This window comes from Ruditapes philippinarum, unplaced genomic scaffold (genome assembly GCF_026571515.1).
Source record: "Ruditapes philippinarum isolate M1 unplaced genomic scaffold, ASM2657151v2 ctg76_1_1_1_1, whole genome shotgun sequence".
Taxonomy (NCBI): domain Eukaryota; kingdom Metazoa; phylum Mollusca; class Bivalvia; order Venerida; family Veneridae; genus Ruditapes; species Ruditapes philippinarum.
Window position 1 is genome coordinate 510,621 of NW_026858000.1, and position 21,861 is coordinate 532,481.

At 29.7% G+C, this 21,861-nt stretch overlaps 1 protein-coding gene across 2 annotated transcripts; it reads left to right on the plus strand.

Moving 5' to 3' along the window:
* Positions 1-10,399: 10,399 nt before the first annotated feature.
* LOC132751758 (putative histone-lysine N-methyltransferase 1) lies at positions 10,400-19,071 on the plus strand. 2 transcript variants are annotated; one of them, XM_060741999.1, is made up of 3 exons: positions 10,400-10,614; positions 13,978-14,484; positions 16,654-19,071. In XM_060741999.1, exons 1-2 carry the CDS (start codon positions 10,530-10,532, stop codon positions 14,457-14,459), a joined length of 567 nt encoding a protein of 188 aa, XP_060597982.1. In that variant the 5' UTR covers positions 10,400-10,529; the 3' UTR covers positions 14,460-14,484; positions 16,654-19,071. The 2 variants fall into 2 exon arrangements, with proteins under 2 accessions (XP_060597982.1, XP_060597983.1); XM_060742000.1 differs by lacking the exons at positions 10,400-10,614; positions 13,978-14,484 and adding an exon at positions 15,908-16,140.
* Positions 19,072-21,861: the final 2,790 nt, after the last annotated feature.

Genomic DNA, 21,861 nt, shown 5'->3' on the forward strand with positions numbered 1-21,861 from the left:
TTTTAACTCTCTCAAATAGCTGCTTTTGAGTAAATAGGTTTTCTTATCTAAATGTTCAATTAAACATTGCTTGAACAATTATTTTCTTCTTGTGGTTATGTAGAAACTTTAAGATGCAGTTGTGAGGAGAACTGAGGCCTAGTGGAGTGGCTTAGGTGACTGTGTTTAAACTGAAGGATTATGAGTTAGAACCCTACTGGGTCTTGCAAATCACAAGTACTGCTTTAGTTGCAGGAAGTGGACTTGATGATGGTTCACATATACAACAGGCTATCTTTACAATCAAGCATAAATAATAATGTTTAAACTAACGTTGTGACCTCTCATGTTTATTTTTCATGGGATATATTATCCATACTAGTTTACTGTGTATATATAAACCATGTATCATCAGAGGAAATTTAATAAAATAAACATTGTATCACCATTATTTGTGTGTTATTTACTTGTCTCCGTGTCAGAAAATTAATAAATTATAAACAACATCTTTAGCTGTTAAATAGGTATAACTTATGTTGAACTAAAAACAAGATACTCCTTTTACGTTTTACTTATATTATATATACATATATAGTGTACAACATATACATGTATGCAATCTATATATCCTGATTGTAACAATTTTACAATAAGTTTTTCCTTGAATAAATCAGAACGAGTAAACTACGGATAAATTTGGTGGTCTTTCTGCAGCATGGCCGTTTTCAGGCTGATTTGGTTTGGTTGATTTAGTCTGACATGCATTATTCTAGTAGACCTCCTTTATTACCAATATTTCATCATTCTTTTAACTTTACCATTCTGAAAAAAAAATATTATGGAGCAAAAAAAAAAATGCAAGATGTCTAATCTGTTACAAGACGATGTGCTTTCAGAGAATTAAAACTATTTTCATTCGTTTCACCTTTATTTTGCTGTAAAGGCATTGAGAAAGAAACATTTTCCTGAAATAACTTAGCTAAAAAAAAGTTATCGTGAAAAAAGTATTGATCAGTATGTGTAGGCAATCCAAATCTTAGGTAACCCGAATCTTCTGTAAATAAAGTTAAAAGAATAATAATAATTATTATTATAACATGCCTTAGATAAACACAGTATGAATACATAGTGTGATTAACAATATTTAAAGAATGGACCAAACTTGACTAGTAATAGGGACTGCAGCTTTCAAAACATTGTTTATGAAATTTCTTATTCAAATTAGAAAAAAGTCATTTTCTAGATTACAATTAATTTTTGCGAAACAAATATTTTACGTAAAGATCAGTATAGTTTATCCGCCAGAATGGTGACAATGTAGATTTTGATATATGTACACACTTTTAGTCACTCATCTATCTTTTCACTGCTTTTTCACCTTCTTTTCGTTATATCAACTGTTACTCTGAAATCAACTGAAATTTTATCATTTTAGTTGCTCAACTCTCTTTTCCATGGGTTTCATACCAATCCCGCGCATCCTCAAAATGCTGATACCGCGAACACTTTTTCCACCGGTATTTTGAACAAAAACGAGTCAGGTATAGCAATCAGAATAGATTTGAATTTAATTTCTTTTGCCTTACTTCTACTTTTAACATTCCAAATGCATTGGCACAACTCTTCCCTTTCTGGTCAGTATTTCGCGTTGAATGCTATTTTTATTCTGGATACTGCGTACACCCGGTGTTGAAATGTTACAGAAATAGAGAAATTGTCGATTAAACTGAAAGTTTCACACAACTGGAAGTTAGTTTATTGTAGAACCTGTTTATAAATATATTTTCAATCTTTGTTATTTTTCCTTTGTATGAAAAAAGTCTTAAAACGAACTTTTTTACTGGAAATAAACATTATGATACTGCGTACACTATCAAAAAATCAAGATACTACGTACACATTTATGTGTTATTGATTCTGCCTACACTTCTTCGAAGCAGTCTAAGTTCTTAATGGGATCAAATAGATGACAATGGCGAACAACAAAAATAAAGTAATAAAAAGATAATTAAAATAAAAGAAAAAAAATATATTCTGATTTCTTTACATGACTCGTTTTTGTTGAAAATACCGGTGGAAAAAGTGTTCGTGGTATCAGAATTTTGAGGATGCGCGCGCATGGTAAGACCCCTTTGTTTTCACTCTTTTTCTCTCAAAGGTGTATATAAACACCTGTTTCTGAATAAAACATTTTAAGCAAATTTATTTAGAAAATACTCGTGAATTTGATGTTTCTTATTTGGTTGAAATGTCCTCACATTTTAAAAAATCAACAATACAGTATAGTGATTTTTCATGTTAGTAATTGTGAAATTGTGTTATGAAGTCTGGTTTATATAGAGATATAAAAAGAAAAAAAGTTTTCAATGCCGTGCTACTCACAAAAATATATCTTGTAAAATTTATATATAAAATGCATGTTAACTAAATAAGCTAATATCATTATACAGATTTAAAGAATATTTTATTTTTATTTAAGGTTTACAATTTTAGTGCCAATTGTGTGATTCGAACGATATATACTATGGCCATAGTAATAAATGAATAACTTTCAGTGTTTCTAGTAGAACGGAAATGTAAGAAAGATTGACATGTGAAATTGATCGTGTATACAATTTATGTGTATAATTTTAGCAAACAACAATTGTGGTAGTACATTTTCAAAAGATCATTTGCTTCTTGCTTTATTGTGAACAATTTGACCATATGTTGAGGTTATCCAAAGTTTAAAAGACTTTTGGATTGCTGACCGTCCAAGGAATACTGAAATCCAAAACAAATTGTTCATTAATAGATGTTTTCATAAGTTTGTAAACTAAAGGACGGCAAAACAACCCATTAATAAAGTAATGATTATGTCCAAAGCTTCATAAAACCCGCAATGTCCCCGATATTTTGCTTTATAGAAAAAAGCAAACCAACACATTTTCACATGTAACGTTTGAAATATATAAAGTTCATACAAACGCTGCTGACATGACTGTATATGAACATTATTTTTAGGTATTATTGAACAAAAACATCGGTGTTATGATTTTTTTTTTTCAATTTATGAACGTAAAACATGCTTGTGTGTCCTTGATATTTCGATTATTTTTTTGGGCCAAGTTATAACATTCATTTTTATCTGGAATCTCTCTCATTTAAAGTTATAAGACTATACCGATATCAGTTCATGATATGCAAATGCAAGATGAAATGCACGAAGTAAACATATACACATGTAGAACTATTACATTCAACACTTGTGTTTTCCGAATCTTATAAAACATATTATACATTTATGCCATTTTGTTATAAAGCGAATAGTATTTTTTCTGGCCTTTCAAAGTTAGCCATCTGTTGGAATTCCGTGCAATTGATCCAGTAGCAACATTCAATATTTCTTTTTCCCATTCACTGTGTAGAAACATTCTTTTTTTCACTGTCCAATGTCTAGGTGACAGTGCTGTTTTCTAGGAAACAGTTTGCTATGGATAGATATACGAGAAAACGAATGATTTTTTTAGCAATATTTGCAATTATTGCTTATGTTGGCGTATATCACGTGATTCTACCACGAAAACGTAAGTTATTTCATTATATACTTCAATTAAGTCTTTTGTTGATACACTAATCTTTTAATATAAGATTACTTGCTATAAAGATTTACAATCTCAGTTTATATAATTGCATATCATTATTAAAATAATTTGATCAAACATTGCCAAGTGCCAAACTTATTACACATTCTAAGAACTAACTAAAGTGTTGATTTCTACTAGAACCGGTGCTTGGGAGTGGGGTAGAGATCTGTTACTCATGTCTATAAACGAGGTTAATCAGGACGCGTCTGCAACATTTTCAATTTGATGTTTTGAGCAATCTTTAGCGTTTCTTCTTCATTAAGTATGCATTGCATAACTGTTGACTTGATGGCCCATTTACAACATCTAGATTATAAAGGGATCCATTTTCTTATTCTGTTTACATCCAAAAAGACAGCTATCAATTCATGTAATGTAATATTACCTTTATACTTGTTTAGTATAAATTATGGAAAACATGTAAAACTGATATATCATGGTAAATTTGACACCAAATGCAAGAATTATTCAATGGTAAGCATGTAAATCAAACAAATAAGACATGAAGAACTAATAATAATATTTATTGTGGTTTACTTTCCGTTATTTCAGTGGAATTGTTGAGGAAAGTATGTACGGATGAAGTGATGGCTGATTCAAGAGTTGAAATGCAGGTACAGTTCATGAATTATGATAGACTTTATTTGGTAGATACTATGACAGATGCCGATGATAAAACACTCAAACGCATACTTATTAATCAATGAGCACATATGAGTTAATCTGTCATAATGAGAAACTTCATCTGTTTTATTATACATTTATCATTTATTTTGAATTAAACCATAAAGGTGTTATTCATGACCAAATGGTTAAAGTTGCTGAACGGATTCGAATCACATGCCCCTGATTGCCGTGTAATAAAATTTTATCAAGGGAGTTAAATTAAATTCATGTAAGAATACTATTCAGCCAACCTATTGAAAATGGGTAGTTCAATCTGGGAAAGTTATGGGGCTTTCATCAACCAGTTATACCGACAAGTCTTGGCGTCACGTACCTGTTGAAGAATCGGTTATAACAAATGTAATCAACCAAACATCTACCAAAGTTGTATATTTGAAATGTTACTAATGTTACTTTTATAGTCAAATCATTGAAACATAATTTTATATTCGTTAAATCGTTGAAGATAAGATTATAAATAGTAACAAATCTTGATATTCAACTGATACATGGTGATGTATAATGGTAGAAAGAAAATGTATAGTAATCAATGTTGTCCATACAAATGTCTACGGGAAGCATGTGGGGATCAAATCAATCTATTACAACGTGTTGCATTTGTTTAATTAAAAAAGTCAATTAAACTCAACATGTTATTGATATTGCACACTATTTCGACATTAAAAATGACCTTGCTATCGATTGTTCTGTCTTGTTTTTCAGGGACCACCAAAACCTTTTTTCAGTTTCGTAAGAATCATTCTAACAAAACATAAGAACCTTTGACTTTATCAATTTTGAAATGTTATTTATTTTTCAGGGTACATCAAACACAACATCAAAACCTTCGGATGGTAAAGACCATTATACAATAACATATGATAATAAAGGCTCAAAAGACAAAGTATATGAACTAATGATGGGTGGCGGAGGAGAATAAAAGGTATGTTAAGCAGTGTTTACCTTTGTGTGAAACAAGACTCTATACTTTTGGTTGCTCATATTTAATATTTGATTTGGAAATCCCTTACCCTAACAAAAGATGGTAGACAACTTTTTTTTAGCAGAAAATGTATATCTATGTCATGCCAAGCATAATTCCTAAAGTAAGCTCAATAGATATAGTATGAAAAAAGTCATTCAGATAACCTTGTCAGAAACCCATGTCATTTCAGACTACTTACTAAATAATTATATGTTTGTTTCCTAACAGTTTAAAATAGTATATCATTTTCAACCAACAAATGCGTGGTTGTATGCCGGTATCACTGAGAGTTGTGTTAATTAGTTCTTGCCGTCTAATAATTGATAATTTTCTTTTTACTCTGTTATTTAATTACATTAAATTTTGTCGCGTAAAATTTTGTTATAATAGTTTTTGTCGTCTCAGAATGTGGTAACCATAGTTGCTGTCGTCTAGTTTCATTTGGAATTGGACTTTTGTTTTTAAAATTCAATTTTCTTGTGTTGATACAGTTGTTTTTTCTCTTTCAGCTGATGTCACTTACACAGAAATGTCATTTTCATGGGAACGTTTAACGAATTAGGCTTATCACCAAAGTCTTACTCGAATAGTATATTTTAAAATGAGAAAACGTTGCAAATAGATGCCTACATTAGGAACTTTAACAATGTAAAATGTATCTTATTTCTTCAAGCTTATTTTTTTTTAAACTTTACGTTGAAATGAACATTTAGAGATGCTCTATTAACGTTCAACATATTTTTCAGTAGTTTAATTATATGTACACTGAAAACATACATTTATTGATATGCACATGGTTATTGATAGGCAAAAATATTGAAAAATGTACCTTCATATTAAAAGTGGTGGATATTCTATGTAGATTCCTTTCTTAACATAACTGTTGGTATTTGAAGATATAATACTGATATGCTGTGTTTATTGCAACACCATATCATATAAATGTTTCTGCTAGTGTTTAAAACATATCAAACATCTTAGCTATGGTCTCTGAGTCATTAACATGAATATATATTTGTTGAACATTTGTTATCATCGACATTTGCTCCAGGTTGTTCAAATAATCACCTACCTGCACATTGAGAGTATCTGATACATTAAAATATGTTTTGGTGTTTGTACGAAAGCAGCATATATATAATGTGTGCAATTTTTCTTACGAGTAATTATCCATACAATATCGCCAGTGTTTATAGAATGTTCTAATTGAAATTAACTATATACATTGTACATATCTGTATAAATAATAAATGCTATTTCTTATCAAAGTTTTATGTGTTTTTGTAATTAAACGGACACCTTTCTTTCTTCTATTTCTTTTTGTCTTTTATCAGAAACCAATATGCTCTATCCCAACTACATGCATGTGCAATTTTGTTGTCAACTATGTCATCAGACATCTTCTGAAAAACTAACAAACGCCAAATGAACTATCTACAATAACCTCAACGATTTGTTAAATATGGAACATATTTTTGTTTTTATTTAAAAATAATTTTCATAGCTTCGTTTTCCATAATTCTAAGGTATTTCTAAACTGAGAAATTTTTGGAAAGCAATTTGACTTTGTTTAAAAATGTTCGCTGTAAAAATGATTTGTTTCCGTTGCTAGTATTTGAGTTAAACCTTAACAAGCTGGAACCGGAAATTATCAGTATATAGAGCCAGACCGGGCCAAATCAGTGTGAACAACTATGCAATCTGACCAGGTTTCCAGTTTGTAGCAAATCTCGGGATTCCAAATGTCCATCCTATGCTGGTTTCTGACCAATCAAATACCTCAGATTCGAATTGGGCATAGACAAATTTGTTAGGCACAGGATCCATATATTTTCTATACTCTCTTTGCTTTTGTGTTCTTCAAATTTACTAGAGAACGATTTGGCACTTTACGAGTTACATGTAACATGGGTCTTGTTGTTTTTTAAAATATTATTGTCCCTGCCCTCCCCGTGATCTTCAGTGTGCATCAATGTCATGCCGTTATCAATTGTAATTCCAATGGTCACCACCTAGTAAATAGCAGTGACATTGACTCTTGGAGTTAAAATTTGACATCCTCCGGTATTCATAGGGGCAAAGACCGGAGTTACACTTGCCTGGTACATAACGTAAAGACGTAAAAGGGATAGATAACACCAAGTGTTGGACTAATCTTATTATTATGGTTTAAGTTTTTCTCAGTAAATGTGAGGACAACGATAATAAAACTGATTCAAACTGATTTCAAACAATGTGTCAGTAACCTATATGACGTACACAGCGGTGTTGTTTTGTTTACGACGTTTAGATTTGTAAAAGCTTTACAAAAACAAATAGAACCGTCAAACCCTATAGGGATTCTTTGGAACAGAGCATCAAGAGGTGCATTTTTCGTAGCTCTGGTCGTATAGAGCTCCCTGTTTGTCTTTGCTGCAGGAATGACATTTTGTGATTGTTAAATTCATTCTGATATACTTTTAATTTTGTGAGAACACATCGTCTGTTTGTTGTTGTTTGTTAGCCTGTTTGCTCTTTGTCCTGACTTAATTTTATGAAAATAACAATATATAATCTTGTAAACTTACTGAAATCGCCGACCTAACATAGCAGATAACTACTAATGTTTTTGGATAAATGAGTCAAGTGTTTGATAAGTATCTCAAGACATCCTCAAATGTGCTTTTTAAAAATAAGTCAAAAGTGAAACCCTGTTCGACGTTACGAGTGATTTTCGTCCTGTAGTGTACCCCCAATTAATGGTGAATAAAACTCAAACAGTTTGGTACTCTATTCGATATGATCTCTTCAGCACACTGTAGCCGTTGATGTTTTTTTCCAGACTTTGAAATATAGATAATATTAGTCTTGGATTAAATATAATAATTAAAATCATATCCCTTACTGTTGCTCCTATACCCCTCGAGTAACGGAGAGAAAACAATGATCAGATTTGAATGACATTTGGACTCTGTTCATAAACACATTTGAACAAGTTTAATGAACTGTTCCCAGAATTGAATGAAATTTGCCAAAGGTCGCTTCTACTTTCTATTGTCAGGTCAATGACTTTATGACAGGTAAATTTGTTTTGTCTCTTAATTGTCTAAGGCACATCACAAAAAACTCCTTAAAATTGGCGACATGTGTTTTTTTTCTCGTAATATTTAATATACAGTGGCCTTTCTTATCAGTGCAAAGGTTATACCGTCCGGAAAATAATCACTTTGTGGAAATGAGAATAATTTATATTAAAAAAACAGTAACAAAAACAAACAAACAAGTATGTATGACCAGTAATTCACCAATGTGCCATTAAACACAAACATATAAACAATAAACTGAAAAGTTACCGAAACAGGAATATTTACTTACAAGTTTGGCAATTAAAAAAATGTATTTTTAATTCAATGTTTGCTAAAACTCTCTCCAGATAAGACTATAAAAGTATGGAAACAACATATTTTGTACTTGTAAAATTTTATATTTTTTACCCTCAAAGGTTTTAAACGTGCAGTATATATAATCTCTTCTCCTTATAAATGTCAATTGCTCAGGTAGAAAGAAAAACAGATGTGCAAAGACAAATGCAAAGATGGACCTTGAAAATATATTAAGATTATTCAAAATAATGTCTGCCTAAGCAATTGACAATTACACTTTTACTTTTTGTTTATTAATATCCCGGGGTTCTTTGATACTTAACGTTTATGGGAAAATGAATGAGATTTGTATCCTATTTAATAAGTGATCATGACCCTTTTCCAAAACTGTTTGTCATAAATCTATTTCAACAGATCTAATTATAAAGTCATTTTAAACTATTTACATTGTCTGTCAGCTTGGATGATTTTAGAGGAGGTCACTACGGTATCAAGGTAATACCAAAAATGCAAGTATGAAATGGTATGTGTCAAAATCCTCAAATTAAGTGAAAAACGTCCAACTTTATAAACAGCCGATATGTTAGTATATGAGATTATAACATATTTCAATTGACAGTTTTAAATGAAGGCAGCTAGATACGCCACTCGAAGTCTTCGCATTGTATTGTTCAGATCGTATTGATCACCCACCCAACCCATTAACTGTTGTAAGTATTAGACAATATGTTGTGACTTAAATATCCATAATTGTATTTACTATAAGATAAGCATAAGATAAGTGGAAAAGCAAGTTTTTGTCTTTATTGGCAGCAAAGCTTCTGATTGTTGCTATCCGTATATATCGACATGTTAATAATCAAGATAATAGTTTATTTTACGGCCTGTGAGCTTTCAAGATAATTAGTTCAGAGGTTCTGCTCCCGAAGATATATTTATATTTTATGTAAATTATTATATAAATTATTGTGTTTCTTGTATTTATATTTTATATAAATTATAATATTAGTGTTATATTTTGTTTTGATTTTTATTTTACGATATTAAAACAATGCGAAAGCGTTGTTGTTTATTCTGTACTAGACTTCGTATTAGGTTATAAATAATTTATTTTCGTTTCAGCAAAGCATATTAGAAAATAATGAATGGTAAAAGTAGTCAAATATGAAGATTTTTCATAAAATATTTTCTGACCAGGAATGTATGTCTTATTCATAAAATCAAATTTATCGGCGGAATTTTGATAGTATTAAAATAGTAGCATCGGCAGGTGTTACTTTTACTCGCATAAAACATACATGTGAATACCATGATATCGTAGAACCTGTAATAACTGTTAAAGAATTGGCAGATGTACTTGGTTCATCTTCTTAACCAACCCGCTTAAAATCAAATAATTACCAAAATAAATGTGAAAATTGTTCCATTTTATTTTAATATGTTTCTTTCTCTCCCAGTACAACTGGATATAATTATATCATTGTAAGCCAATCATATTTCTGTAAACATTCTACGAACGCCCAATCACATAAATGTGAATAATATTGAATTATACAAGTAAACATTGGCATTAAATGTATTTATATATTATAAAAGAACAAATAAAGCGGAAAAAAGTAAAGGTGTGAAAAACAGAAATTATATTTATATCTATATATACGTATCTTGTCTGAAAATACATACACTTTTAACACACACATGTTACATATCAATTGATATCTCTTTTTATGAACGAACGCACCTTACAAGAACAAACATAAAGACATTTGCCGATCGAAGCGTAATGTATAGAAACAAATTAAACGAAAAGGACAATCAACAAGATGAAAAATACGTCATAGGGAGAGCATGAACGCTGCGCGTGCTATAACAAACGACTTAAGAACGCGTTGGATCACAACATGGATGTAGATGTCTTTTACTATGGTCAAGAAACAGTTGTTTATAATACATTTATTATGTGTTATAACATTATCAACATCGGCAAAATCATTAGGTAAGTTGAATTTCTTGTCAATTGAAACAAAAGCACATTATAGTCAGGTATTTTTTGGGTTTTGAACATTACATATAGCAGAAATTTGATGTTTAGTCACAGTAACAAGTTATTTAAATCTGCAACTTTTGATTGACCATGAATGTATCTATGATATATATATTCATAAACGGAAGCGCGGAATGAAATACTGCTAAATTGTTTGCAAAACATACACATTACAAAATTTATATTACGCTGGCATTTTTGTGAGACGTTTCCTTTTTTTAAGAAGTTCATATGAAAATGTGATATTATTTTGTCTGTTTATAAGAAATGACCAAGTATTTACATTCTTGAACTGTTCTAACGTTCCAGGTACTACATAAAGCATTGTAAATTGAAATGTTGATTTTACCATGCTTTATAATAAGCACTTCCTTTTTCAAGCAATGTTGTTCTTTCATGTAATTAAAATTTTAAGTATTCAGCGTTTAACTTTCATATCTGGAGAGTTTTACAAAAGGTTTCTCTAAAAATGTTCAGCTGCAATTTCTTGTAGGTATTGCAATGCTTTTGTGCATGTGCACTCCCTTCCTCGGAAATTTACAAAGTCTTTCAATTAGGTACATTGTATCATTTTTATAAACAACACACACAGAAATTACATATGAATTACAGCATAAAACCATTTTGGTATATTGATGGTAAAGCAATCTTTTTTTTTTTGTTCTTTTTTTCTACAATTGTATCTGTTTTCACCGCAAACCCATTTCAAAGTGTATATTTTTAATATCAAATCACTAATTGTAAATCATTTTGTTTTTATCGCTAAAGATCATGCTATTTTTTACAGATGCATTAATGTCAAGAAAAGTTACGTATTTAGTAGCTTTTATTTGCAATGTACAACAAGTTTATATGGAGTAGTAAATGTAGTAACAATAACATCTTTTAATTATCCATATTCTTCAATCTCTGTAGCAATTATTTTAAAGGAACATTAAGCCTAAATTGAATATGAATTTCCTCTATATAAAAGGCAAACCTGTGTTTTATAAAGTTTTTAAGGATGCTTATCGTGTCAAATATATTTTTTTATCAGCAGCAAAAAGGAAACTTATCAGCAGCAAAAAGGAAACAACAGAGTTTTTTGTCCTTTATACAAAATTCTTAATCCCTAATGGCAAAAAAGGCATATGAGATAGTTCGGCTAAACGGCCAATGAGTACCGTGTCAGAAACTTTAACAGAAAACCAGTGATAAAACACCACGTTTGATAAATAAAAATAAAAGCATTTTAGTAGGGACTGGCAGTACTGCCTTTTATAAGATTGTATTATCTCACCGCTGTGGGTTCATGTGATGAACCTATCCAGCTAGCTAACGTCGATAATTCTACTCATGTTGTCATTATCTTCTGTGTTGTTGCGTCGTAAAACAGAACAAAATGTATTATCATTGTTAGTACATCTTATGTTATGTTGTGTTTTTTTCTGTTTCTTTCTTTTTTCTTTTTGCTATTTATATTTTGAAACAATTAGTTTGTATATTCATATGCATGTATACATCATGAAAACAGCAAAATACAATGCGTGTACAATACGTGTATAATTTACTATCAGCATATGATGTTCATTCCTTATTTTCAATTGTTTCCGTTTTATTTCATATCATATCGTTTAAAATATTAATTCTGATAATTTTGTTAGTACATGTTAAACAGCTGTTCTTTATATTATATTGTTTTATATTTTTATTGCATTTTGTCAATACATACTTTATATGTATTGTTTGTGAACAGAAATTTTGATTGTCATGTAAGTAATTGTTACAGCTGGCGTTTTACAATTAACATTGTAAAACCCATTGTTGTAAACACATCTTTTGTATTAACAGTCACATATGTATCTAAAATGATTTGGGTTTTTTTTTTCTTGTATTTTAACCGAGTTTTCATATTTGTCTATTCCTTTCTGTAATTAATATAGGTTTTCACAATATCTTATCTTTGTCAATCATTGCCTGGGTAAGTATTTAATAGTAGAGAATCTGTCAAATAAACAGCAAAGTGGTTACTCAACGTATTCCATAATTACTTAAATTGAACATATTTGCTCATTTGAAATAAAAATTTACATTTTTTAATTTGAACCACTATCAAATACCCTTTCTAAAATCAATCAGTGCTGATGCCACATTTAGAAAAATATGGTCTTCAGTCACTTGACTTTAGAGAGACCATTTCTATCTTCTGCTTTAAAGCCAACAAGCACATCCTAAATTTATCACTTTAAATGCATATTTCTTTTAAGAGTATATCACAATTACAGCTTCGTGTCATTTTACCATTTAAAAAAAATGCAATTGATGTATGGTAGTTAAAAATTCACAACTTTTAGCTGTTGTTTGGGGGGGGGGGGGGTTGTATGTTTTTTTTCCACAAAGTTTTTAACATATATTGTTTGGTTTTACACAAATAGCTACGCAAAAACAAAATCGCAAATTTTATGTATTTGATCATACGCTGGGAAATAAGGAAATATAAACATTGTTTGATAAAGTTCAATCTTTATAGTGGAATCTCAATAAATGAAATATATTTCATACAGCTTAATAAGTTTAAGTTTAATTTAATTGTAAGTGTATTCGGACTTTAATTGATTGAGGATTGAAATTCACGGACTTTGGTGTCCATTGATTTAAATGGATTTTAAAACTAATGCCGTTTATCTACGTAATTCACAGATTAAGAGTGGTTGTTAAATTATAGAAATGAAGGTTTTATCTAGCCACAAAGTGTATGTTTAAAATTAATTTTCAATAATTGATTTAAGTGCCTTTTACAGGTAACATATTGTTACAACATATGCTTTGTTAACTACGTATCTTTTTTTGAGCAAGTAAGTTATTTATCACAATGAGTGTCTCTCATGAAATAAATGTATATGATTATCCATTAAATAACTTTTAATCACTGCTAACATAATTTACCTTCTTGAAATTTTATTATTATTATTATTATTATTATTATTATTATTATTATTATTATTGTTATTGTTATTATTATTATTATTAATATTATTATCATTATTATTATTATTATTAACTAGGAAAAAAATATTTGTTCTGCATTTATGCTCGATAGAAACTTTTTTATATTTACTTACACACTACAATTACACTAAATTAGAACACCATATAGATGCGTTTAAATTCACAAAAGCGTGTACAATTTTTGTATTCATAGAAACATATGATTGCACTAAAACATTTGAAACTATTAATTTTGATTTGAAGGTACATTTGTATATTACCCTTTTCTGTTTATCAAGTTGAGAGAAAATCCAAATGGAATGAAACTTTATAATTTTTTCGTTTAAGGTCTTGTTAAAGAATTCAATAACGCCGATTTGAAAAAGGATAATACCAATGGACTCCATGAAACAAAAGAAACTACAATAGAAAAAATAAAAACCGAAAATTTAAATGATCTCCAGAAACCAAACAGTAAATCCCTACCAGAAAACAACAGCAATTTACAAGGAGATGATTCCATGTATACATTATCTGATTTAGAAGAAGCAGTTTCCAAAGAAATCGATAACAGACCAGTAGAAGATAAGGAAGTCAAAAATAATAAAAATGAATTAACAGATGATAAAGCATTATTAGATATATACACGGAATCAGATCTCGACGAAACTAAATCTCAAGACAAGGTTAAACCAGAGGTTGATAAAAAGTCTTCATCATTTTTATTTGTTCCGCATAAGCGACACAAACGGAGTGCAACAGCTCATCCTGACGAAGAAAACGGCGAGGGATCTGGCGAAGGTTCGGGAGACCTACCAACATCATTATAAACTGATTTCTTCAACAAGACTATAGGTACGTAAGATTAACACCACATCCAATTTATTCTTGTATCCTTAAGAATTTTAATAATATAGAAGACATCACTGGCTGCGGAATAAAAAAAAGTTAACAAAAGGTAATTAGGAATTTTTCTGACTATGACAACACTCAATTTGTTCGGCAGATAAAGGGTTATATCGTGGTTTCGAATAACCAAAAAGCAACATCAAACTGATCATAAAAAGCACTTCATGTACACTTTTTTAAACAATCAAAGGTTTACTTCCTTTATTTCTTTATTATGGTTTAAGTAAATTTAAAGAGTCATGACACACAATGTTTTAGGACGTTACATCTAGTTATTATTTTCTTATTGATATGTAGCATGCATTTTTTTGTGGTAAATTTCGATCCAAATATATCTTTCAGTCTATTGATTATTTAATTTAATAATTAGATTTGCAATATTGTGTGACATTAAGGACGTACAGAGTTTGAAACACACAGACTTCCGCTGCCAATATGTCTTTATTGCCCTCCGACTTGCAGCTCTCTTTGGAAAGTATCTCTAACAATAGTAATGCTATACAAATTATCAAACAATGGTATTCCAAACTTTCACCATTATTGATAATTGAAACTTAAAAAAAATACAGCTGCAACATATAAACGTATACTAGTAAAGTATTTATCAAAAAGGTTATTGCAAAATTTTCAAAATAGCGACGAACAAAAATATAAGCGCCAAAATAATGCAATGAAATTGACATAGCTTGCCGACGTACTAGTTTATTTCTAAATCAGGATAGATTCTGAGGATATCTTGATTTTTTTAAAGAAAACTTTGAAAGTTATTATGGAAATGTCTCGGACTCGGGCAGTCTACCATCCACATCGGTTAACAGTTTTATATGAAAACGGTGTTTTTAGAATTTAAAAGCATCCAAAGATGTTTCAAAACTAAATTGAAACTTTAAACAAAAAATTTTTAAACGATTCCTAGCCTAATTTGGGCGCTTTCTGTTTTTTTGTTATTTTTGCTCAATGAAAATGAATATTATGGAAAAAAAACGGAGTAAGCAAATGATAAATGTAATTGTTTTTGATATGCAAAAAAGATAAACTTTATTTGAGTACATGTTATTTACTTACAAGGCAAGACAATTTGATAACAGATTACATGTTGAAAGCTGATAATATTTTACGAGTCACCGGTTTTCATTGTTTTAAAAATATAGCGTGCATCAGCAGAAATAAATTGAACAGACATGTTGTTCCGAATATTGATCTATAATTAAGTAAAGCACAAAGGACAAACTACCAAGGACAAACATGCTGCCTTAAATCTGCCACGTATCAAATATTGTTTCTTTAAACTATAATGTAGCGACTACAAAATTAGAAATTCGATCAAGACATTCTTTCAATCCTTCTTTACAAATATACTCTATTCACCATTACGTTTTACAAACAACATATGTTAATAATAGACGTCAACATGTTTCAATAATCAACCCACGTTAAAAGAAGCTTGAAAATTCAGTTATGTTTCGATCGGAATATCACGGAAACATGGCGTGTAACATATATGCATGAAAACACTATTCTTTGACATGGAATTAAAGAAATAAGAAATGATAAAACTGTGTTTGTTTCTCTTAATTTCTGTATGCTATATTGAATCAAAGGGTAAGCTTTTCTTGTAGCACTTTTCTCGTTGTGTTTTTGAAGCTTTTTTTTTAATTCATAAACGACATTTTTATCATCATTTCGAAGAAATAAAACTGTTCGTTTATTTGTCCGTTCATTTGCGAGTTCGTCCATTCGTTTTTTGTTTTGTAATATATTTACCTTTTATGTTTCATGTTTGATTAAGATAAAATAAGTGCATATAGCATTTGAAACGAAACAATTTTTTTAAAAGTACAATGTAAGCATACTTTAATGCAAACCATAAATAAAGAGAAAGGTGATAATTAAAGTTCGGGTTTTGAACTGTGATAATTCTATTGTTAAGTATTCATTTTCCGCCGACAAAGAGTGTAATATAAACAATTCATTACAACCTCTTAAGAAAGAGCCTCTACAGCAATAAAATCTGTACTACAACAGTATCATATCTTGATGAGCCCCATATATGTAATTAGATAGTGTTATATATTTATGCAATAATATCCATAAAAATTTCTTATAATTTTACAGGTTTGGTAAATGAATTTGAAATTGAAGATTCAAACAATGCAACAATAGAAAATAAAACAGACCATCGTAACAAAACCAAACTTAACATCTTGCCATCAAAGAAAGAAATCAATGTCACCAAGAAACACCTTCACAACGACAAGAATAAAACTCGCTCACAAATTCACGACACGTCTATGTACACAGAGACTGATTTAGAAGAAACGTCCTCCCAAAACGATCTAAAATTTGACGGACCAAACACAAATGATAATGTGGCAAACAATACTAAAGAAAACCACGATTTTGGAAACAATGAAACAGAGATGTCTAACATATACACAGATTCGGATTTAGAAGCAACGGCGTCCAAAGATAAAAAGAAACATGGGGAAACTCCAGAGAAGGATAAAAAGTCGGCTGGTTCGTACTTATTTGTTCCTCATAAAAGAGAAATAGCCAACTCAGAACACGAGGAAGGATCTGGTGAAGGGTCTGGAAATGAACCACTGACCAATGATACTTCTTAATCTTCATCGACAGAAAACTTCGATTTTAAATGAAAGTAGACAGAGCTATTATTATAGACAAGTTCCTTACATTACAAAAAAACTTATATAATTTTTTTCATTTTCTGTATAATATCTTTGAAAATTTATTTGTACAATAAAGCTTCGTTTAAAAGCGGCACGCCCCAATATGAGTAAACTTAATCTTCTGGAATTTTTTTATCTTTAGTGTAAGATCTTTTAAAAATTCACAGTCTAGGTGTAACTTTTATTGTAGTATGCAAATTATTAAAGAAGTCAAGCCTTCTTTCTACTCTTTTACTAACAGAGTAACAAATGTTTCAGTAATTTTTTGCAAGTAGCTTATAGAGAGTTGGCGCCTTAAAGATATACTATGCTCAATTTTGTACTAGAAAATATTGACAATTGCTACACAGTCTCTTTATAAATATAGAATGTTTTGACATCACTCAAAGTAGGTATGTTATGTTAAGAATTCTACACACTATAGGTGGTCACAATATGAATATATGTCATTAAAAACTGGCAGTTTTATTTTAAGAAAAGACCATTTTGCCTTCCCATACATAGTTTATTCATTCTTTTATTCAAATTAGACATATTCAGTTAATTTCATAGATTTCAATAAATTACTAATTAGAATATTTACTAAAGGATGAGCAAAGTATATCTTTAAGCTAGTTAAACTGTACATTTAACAACATATGTGCTCATTAGAATGTTTTTAATTTTCATTAAAACAGATCCGGGCGCGTGCTGCTTCATCTGCTTTTACAAAACTAAGATTGTAATATGACATTTGTATGTTATTGTTATAACTGGGTGACACAAAGGTAGAACGAATAATGGTATATGGAACGTTTTAAAATACCATTAAAGTAGTTCGCGATCATGACGTCAGTTATTGGCGTCATCTGACACATGGCCTTGTTGTTCACAAAGAAATAATCAGGATCAGGATGAAATGATTCTGATTTTATTTCCATTGTTGTACTGAACCTTACATTGACCATGTAAGGTTATTACCTTTTGCAACATATTCAAAACGTTTAAAGCTGTTAATTGGCGACTAGTGTTTAGAAATGAAAATACAAAATGATAACTGGCTCAAAATAAGGTTTAGTTTTATAACCAGGAGTAAAACAAGGTCAAAGTCCAAAGGCACGTTCCATCTAAATTAATGAAGAAACTTTTTTCGTAAAACACATTGATCTTGTCATTTCAAGTCCATTTTAAAGTAACACTAAATGTTAAATTTTTTTATTTGAATTTTGATCCTGATCCATTGTGAACACAGGCCTTGTAAATAAATAACATTCTATATAATATAATGTATTATGTGTTTGTTTCAATTTTCAATTCTATTTCCTTGAGCATGTTTTAATCTAAACAAAAAAATCTCATGTAACATAAGTCTTCTTCGTATACATCACGTTTTGTCGTCTTCACAAAACACTCGTGGTTTTATCTCGGTACATCTCTTTCCAAATCGTGATGTATATTATTAATAGATGGACTATACTTTTGATGAATATAGATCTACAATAATAAAACAGGTTGACAAATGCAATTTTAGTTGTACTAAATATTGACTACATCTCCCAAAGTGAGAATAAGTTCTCTTAGAAATGAGATGTATTCATTATTTTCCTTTCATCTTAATTAAGTCGAAGTTGCATATTTACATTTAGGTATGCTCAATATTAGTTACACATTAATAACATTAATGTAATTATAGTTAAATTATTGTTAATGTTATTTTTTGTTTCTTAAGTTTTAATTTGTATTTGTTTTTGTTAAGTTTTAAATGAGTATGACATTTTAGAAATATAAAATAATGTCTACATTATTGTTGAATAATTACAGAATATTTATTAAATAGCGTACGTAACATTGCGTTCAAATTTCAGTAGACTTTTCATTTCTATTTATTTCCTGGAATAAATGATTTAGATCTTTTGGGTAAACATGGCTTATACAAAATAGTTCATCAACATGTAGTACAATATAGTCAGTAACACACTCATTTAAGGCTACCTAAAGTAGAATGTTCTCTAAAGTTATATTAGAGAAAATAGAAATCCCTAAAGAAAGCCTAAAACGGCAAAATTGGAAATGTTGCAGGCTCGGTGTGATTGAGTCTGTTCATGGGCGATACTGTCAAGTGCAAACTACCGTCCACGCCCCGAACACCGGCTTTAGCAGAATTCAACATTTAAGCATGAAAATGGCGACAATTTGAATTTAGAAACATCCACAGATGTTTTCATACGGCGGTTATCATGGAACCTTCAACGTGACACTTTCGTACCATTCCAAGATTCTTTTAAATGAAAGGTCTAAAGTCATTCTTTACAATGGGTGACCATTCCGGATTTTCCATAGAGAAATATTGCCACCAAAAATGTGTGGTATATTGAACTATATTATCATATTATATTAAGTACTTCGAAAATAAATATGTGTGGGTCAAAAAGGTATAAGGAACATGAAGCGATGTTCTATGCTGACTTGTGAAGATTGGTTGTCCAGACAAACTTTACTTCGGGCAACGTTTTGAATGGCAAAACAGCAATATCAATTTTAAGAGAACTATGTAAACATGCTGTTTGCACTTGAACGTTTCTTTTAAGAAAACTTTTTTTAAATCAGAGACAATTAACACTGCTTCCTTTTTTTAATAACATAAAACCGAATTTATTCCATTATCCAAAGTGATGGAAAAGTAAAAAGTAAATAAAATCTAACTCTGTGTAACCACGTAAATTATCATATTTATTTGAACTCAATTTTCAAATCAAGGATAATTTGCATAACAAATATAATTAATGAAGTATGTCCTTACTATCTGATAGAAAGTGTAATATATGTATAAATATTGTATGACAGACTTGGAAATATATAGCATAGCATATTTTGAAATATGAAAATAAAACCACAATGGCTTATAATTAAAATATAGCAAAATTTCTAAGTCTGCAATTGGTTAAATATTTGTTAAATACTTTATAACAAATCTCATATGAAAGAATAATGTATGTGAATAAAAATTCATCGCTATAAATTGTGCATGTTTTTTTATATATATAATTAATATTATTTAGATGACAGTCATTTTTTGTTGTGACAATCTCAAGATGTGAAAGCAACCTAATTGTATTGGTTCTTTTATTATTTAAATTTCGTTATATATTTCACCATTTATAGCTTTACAACTTTTAAGCAGACGGATAATTGTCAACTTTGTATAATTCGAATTGCTGACAATGTATATTACATATGTATTGCTTGTTTAAGATACAAACTTGTGTTATAGATTTTCTATAAGAGCAACCGATAAATGCAACACATGTTGTTATTTCAGTAAGAATAAAATATTCTATGATGTCAAACATAACTCTTGAAGCATTAAATACGTCATGAAAAGCTTACAATTAAAACATCATATAAAATCATGCATTCTTTAGTGCTTTAATTAAGATCTTAATTAAGAAACCACATATACATGGAATTGCACCCACACAGTGAAAATGTTGTTTATATGGTCAGGTCGTATGAAAAGGTCAGTAACACCGTCTTAATGTTAGGTATAAAGCATTCATAGAAAATGTTTAAAACATCCATGTGTAACAATATCATTACAAGTCAATGAACAAAATCAAGGTTACAGATGTATATGTTACAATGCTTTTAAGAATTTGGTAAGGTAAAGAACAAATAATTTAATATTCTTAGAAGTCTGGTAAAAGAAATATACTAAACTAATTTATTAACTTTATTTATTAATTATTCTATACCTAATAACGAAGCATCCTTAAACATAAGAAACATACATTTTTATTATATTATTATTATATTCTCCCTTTTAATATAATAATGAAATAATGAGGAATAAAATATATTGCTGGTGATATACAAGTATTAATTATAATGTGCGGGCATGACTTTATTTTTAATGCGTACCTTAAAGTGACATTATGCTCATATTTTTATAGTCAAGTTGAGCTGAATTGACTTTTTATTTCAAAAGATTAACTGTTAAAATGATGTTTGACTAACAGTTTATTTTGGAAAATGTTTTGGATAAATTTAAAATCTGCCTAAAATATAAAAAGACTGCCCCACTCTTTTTATAAACTAAACGTTTCAGGTAAGTTCTAATTGATATTTACGGAATTTCCGTTTTGATCCGGGAGTTATTTATTGTTTATATTATGTAAGTTCTATGTCTCTAGATCATCATATGCATTGCAACATTTCTTTTCTGATAGATTATCATTTCCTTTGGCACATTGAAGTACGGAATTTTACTGCCTTGAACTAAAATGGATTCAACTTTAATGTTTGTACTAACTGAGTGGGAATCCTTAGCAGTAGACTTTTTTAGATAAATCAATGTTAGAACTGGCGGATTTTTTTCCTTTAACTTGAAGGGACTCCATTGGCTTTTGTTTTCTATGATTTGTGAACCATTTTAATGTAGGTCTTAACCAATAAGTTCTGTAAAAAGTATTACCGCGTCCCTTTAGAATGATCAATTTTATTGTACAAAACGACCAAAAAATGAATGAAAAGCGTTGCGGCACTTTTCACTCAAATCGGACGTAGAATTGCACTCAGTACTTTTCAATATAATTTTGAGAATATTTCTTTATTATCCATTGCAGATTTTTCCATGTAAAGATTTTAAGTGCTTAAC

Bases quoted from the DNA above. Each gene is read 5' to 3' on its own strand.
- LOC132751758 (XM_060741999.1), top strand. From the start codon at position 10,530: ATGTCTTTTACTATGGTCAAGAAACAGTTGTTTATAATACATTTATTA. The intron at 10,615-13,977 runs GTAAGTTGAATT...TTTTCGTTTAAG, and splicing joins AACATCGGCAAAATCATTAG to GTCTTGTTAAAGAATTCAAT.